This window comes from Hylaeus volcanicus, chromosome 7 (genome assembly GCF_026283585.1).
Source record: "Hylaeus volcanicus isolate JK05 chromosome 7, UHH_iyHylVolc1.0_haploid, whole genome shotgun sequence".
NCBI classification, from domain to species: Eukaryota; Metazoa; Arthropoda; class Insecta; order Hymenoptera; family Colletidae; genus Hylaeus; species Hylaeus volcanicus.
The window spans coordinates 4,881,971-4,885,436 of NC_071982.1; the positions used below are offsets into that span (position 1 = coordinate 4,881,971).

Below are 3,466 nucleotides of genomic sequence, written 5' to 3' on the forward strand. Positions count from 1 at the left end.
CAAAAATTTGCTACTATTCCCGAGTAAAGTGAAGCCCCACTAAATTACAATAATGAATAAGTCGCTGATTCCTCAGGACGTCCCTGATTTATGGAATCAAATATGTTCCGCGAGTCTGAAGAAGCAACTGACCGTGCCAAATTGCAATCAACCCTCGCTGATTAGACAACTCTTGAGCTTGAAAAAAAAATCAGTTCCTACGCCTAGGCGGGAGGCTCGCGTACGCATGTACTTGGCTCGAACCACATAAAAGAACAGTGGACACAATACGCTCGCGATACGCGATAAGAGGCACCGTGTGTCAGTGGTCTTTGGTTAACAGCTGAATCAGTTCGGTGTCGCCATTCGAGGACGACCCAGGCGTTCATTCGCGAGCAGTGAATTTTTTTCTCTCGAAATCATTCAAAGTTCAAGTGAATCATGACTCTGACGTTCGGCGACTGAAGCGAAGGATCGAGGGCACAATGTCGCACAGCTATTATGGTACGGTGTATCGACGAATAAATCGAGATGGATCGATAATAAATAATTAATCGGGATAAACGTTAGTGTACATCGAAATGTGAAGTGCGAAATTGAGAGTTTGAACATTCTCAGAAAATAAAGCTGTCGGTTTGGTCGTACGATAAATGGAGTTATATAAAAAGAGACCAAAATGCGTTTCACGGTGCATAGTATCGAGGGCTGAGGACTCGGTAAATCCACCTGTGCTTTAGCGTTATCTGATAGAGGATAATGCGTCGTCGAATACTCTTCGAAATCAGAAATTGATATGCCTTATCGATTAGTTATGAATGCCTCGAACTGATTAGATTCGTCTTTCATGGTGATGTTAGGATTGCTTAAGGTTTAGGTTAGGTTCATTTATGGAGAGTTTGGCCTTTCGTTTAGAAACTATTACCGAAGTACTTGGCATTTTTCAAACGTCTTGGATGTCTTTGTTACTCCTTTTTGATCACGAACATCCTTACTACCACTCAAGAATCTTGGACATCCACTACTACCTCTCATCTTCAGTTCTCCTCAGAAAATTTCTAAATCTCACTCCATGCAGCCTGTGTAGATTTCTTTGGTACACCTGGAGACCTCGATACCTATCCTCCTATTGACCCCAAGAGGTCCGGTGCCACTATCAAGGACCTTGGAGATGTACGACACCTCCGCCGACGTGATTTGTGGTACTGGCCTCGAAGAAGTCTGGTACTCGTGACCCTATCGAACCCCGTGTACCATTAAATACATCGACGTTACTCGAAGTGAAAACCGTTTCGTGCGTTTCCACGTTCGGCCGATTCGCGAGTCGTAATTTGCGCGAAAAGGCTAGACGTGTGTGCCCGAGGGCGTCACGCTCGAGGAATCCGAGCTACACGTACAACGCGGCTGTTACAATCGCGTTACGTGGTTTCCAGCAGCTTAGAAACGACCAGTCCCGACTCTGCTTAAGTACTCTAATCAAATCTTGCGATGTTACCTGCTTGTCATTGCCCTCTCCGTTTGCACGCAGACGTCTATTGGCACGCTTTTCAACACCAGCTAACCGCTGTACATACTCCGCGCCATTGGCGTAGCCACTTTCACGCCGGGAACGAAATTCGTCGTTTGAATTCCGCTTCGTAAATTCCGGGTGAACTTCGGTGCGTTTTTCCATCATTTTCGAGAGGCTTCTTGGGACACTTTTTTTGATAATTTAAGATTATTTTTATTGGAGAGGGGAGAGAATTTATGAATGTAAAGAATAATAAAGTAGTAGGTTATTAGGTTGACACCGTTGATCGCCACGTCACCCATATATGGGTGACATTGCTTTTCACTGAAGAAGTAAAAAAATTAATTTTGAAAGTCATGAACGAAATTCATGAATTTTAATGTATTTACAAAAATAAATATCATGATAAACGTTTGATTATGTAGTCTTCAATATTCTAAATAATATTTAATTGTAGCAGAAATTTTCAAGAATATTTATCTGGCAGTCAATGTGTTGATTATACAGTGTCTCTGGTAACTAAACTGCGAATTTTATGTATTTATGATGGGGAGTAATATAGAAAACATGAATAAAATGTACATAATACATTTTGAATTTAATATATTGTATAATCAATACAATATTATTGTCATTTTATATAAGTGCACATATCTTTTGATTATGTTTAGCATAAACTTATTATAGTACTCGTATCATGAATGCATAAAATCTATACTGCTAACCAATAACGAATGCCTCGTCAATATTATTATTTAGTACGATTTTGAAGTGTTTAGTAATGCAAGTGTCATTTTGAAAAATTGCTTACTTTGCCAATCCACTCGTATTAGCATGTCGGAAAATGTTTATGCCCACGATTATTATTCGTAGACATTGTATAATGATTCATCTAATTGCAATTAACTGAGCTCACGGTTAAATACCCTCGTGCACCGCGATGGCGCGTGATGTCACTTAAAACATATTCAGCAAGTGTTTGCATTATGTTAACGAAGCGCTATCTGGAAATTTGATGACTTACAGGAGGCTGGCTGTCGTTGCAAAGCGATCACGCCAACTACATATTATTCCACGTTTGCCGAATGAAAATATTTGCCTCTTAAACGACGTCGTTGAAACAACATGTTTATACTTAGCTAAAGAAACGGAAATCCCGATAATTAATCATTTATTATATTGCAATAATACATATAATAAACTCGAAATGAAATTAGGCTGTTTGCGACTAACGAGGTAGTAATACGTTAATTACCGAGTCTGTGTGAAATTTTAATTGACAACGAGAACGTTTTTCTATATATATTTCCATTTATTATTCCTGAGAATACATTTTAGCTGGTAAACTCACGATAATTATAATTCATTAGCCAGTTGTATGCCGAGGCAATAAAAAAAAAGCTAGACTTTCTTTAGACATTCATGAATAATACATATCACTGATTAAACTTTAATATTAATTACTGTCTCGATATAACGAGACTAATTATTCGGAATTTAATTCGAGTAATGAATACCGTGGCTAACGAGAAACGAGTTAAATATTCTTCTAAGGCATAGGATCGTTTCGAAAGTGTATATCGTACGATCGAGTACAATGGCGAGGTTGTAAATGCTTCATTTGTATACCGACAGCACGCGCAGGAGATATGTAGTCCTGTTTATAAACACGAACACTTGACAATGCCTTGTTTCTATTCGTGGATAGACAGTTAAATGCAAGCGAGAGCCGTCGAGACACCCAGTATACGTAACGATTATTCTGACATAGTGTTCCAAAAGTCCGATAGCTATTGTATCGTCGTAATTTGTCAATTATTCCATTATTAAATTTTTTCAATTATCAACTTTCAATTTTTGTGGTTATTCAATTTTTTTTCATTCACTAATTTCCAATTATCCAGGTATTCAATTTTTTCAATCATACAATTCATTTTTTTTTAATTATTTCAATTATTCAATTATTGTTTTTCATTCACT

At 38.0% G+C, this 3,466-nt stretch overlaps 1 protein-coding gene across 4 annotated transcripts in view; it reads left to right on the top strand.

Moving 5' to 3' along the window:
* Window positions 1-3,466, top strand: part of LOC128880555 (spectrin alpha chain) — a 60,288-nt gene that overhangs the window by 22,602 nt on the left and 34,220 nt on the right. For 2 of the 4 annotated variants that reach the window (XM_054130795.1, XM_054130796.1), the window contains exon 1: window positions 150-483. The exons of 1 other annotated variant lie outside the window; for it this stretch is intronic. In XM_054130795.1, coding sequence (XP_053986770.1) covers window positions 465-483 — 19 coding nt within the window. In that variant the 5' untranslated portion in view covers window positions 150-464. Of the gene's footprint in view, window positions 1-149; window positions 484-3,466 lie in introns of those variants that run through there. One more of the 4 variants, XM_054130797.1, reaches the window with a different exon arrangement.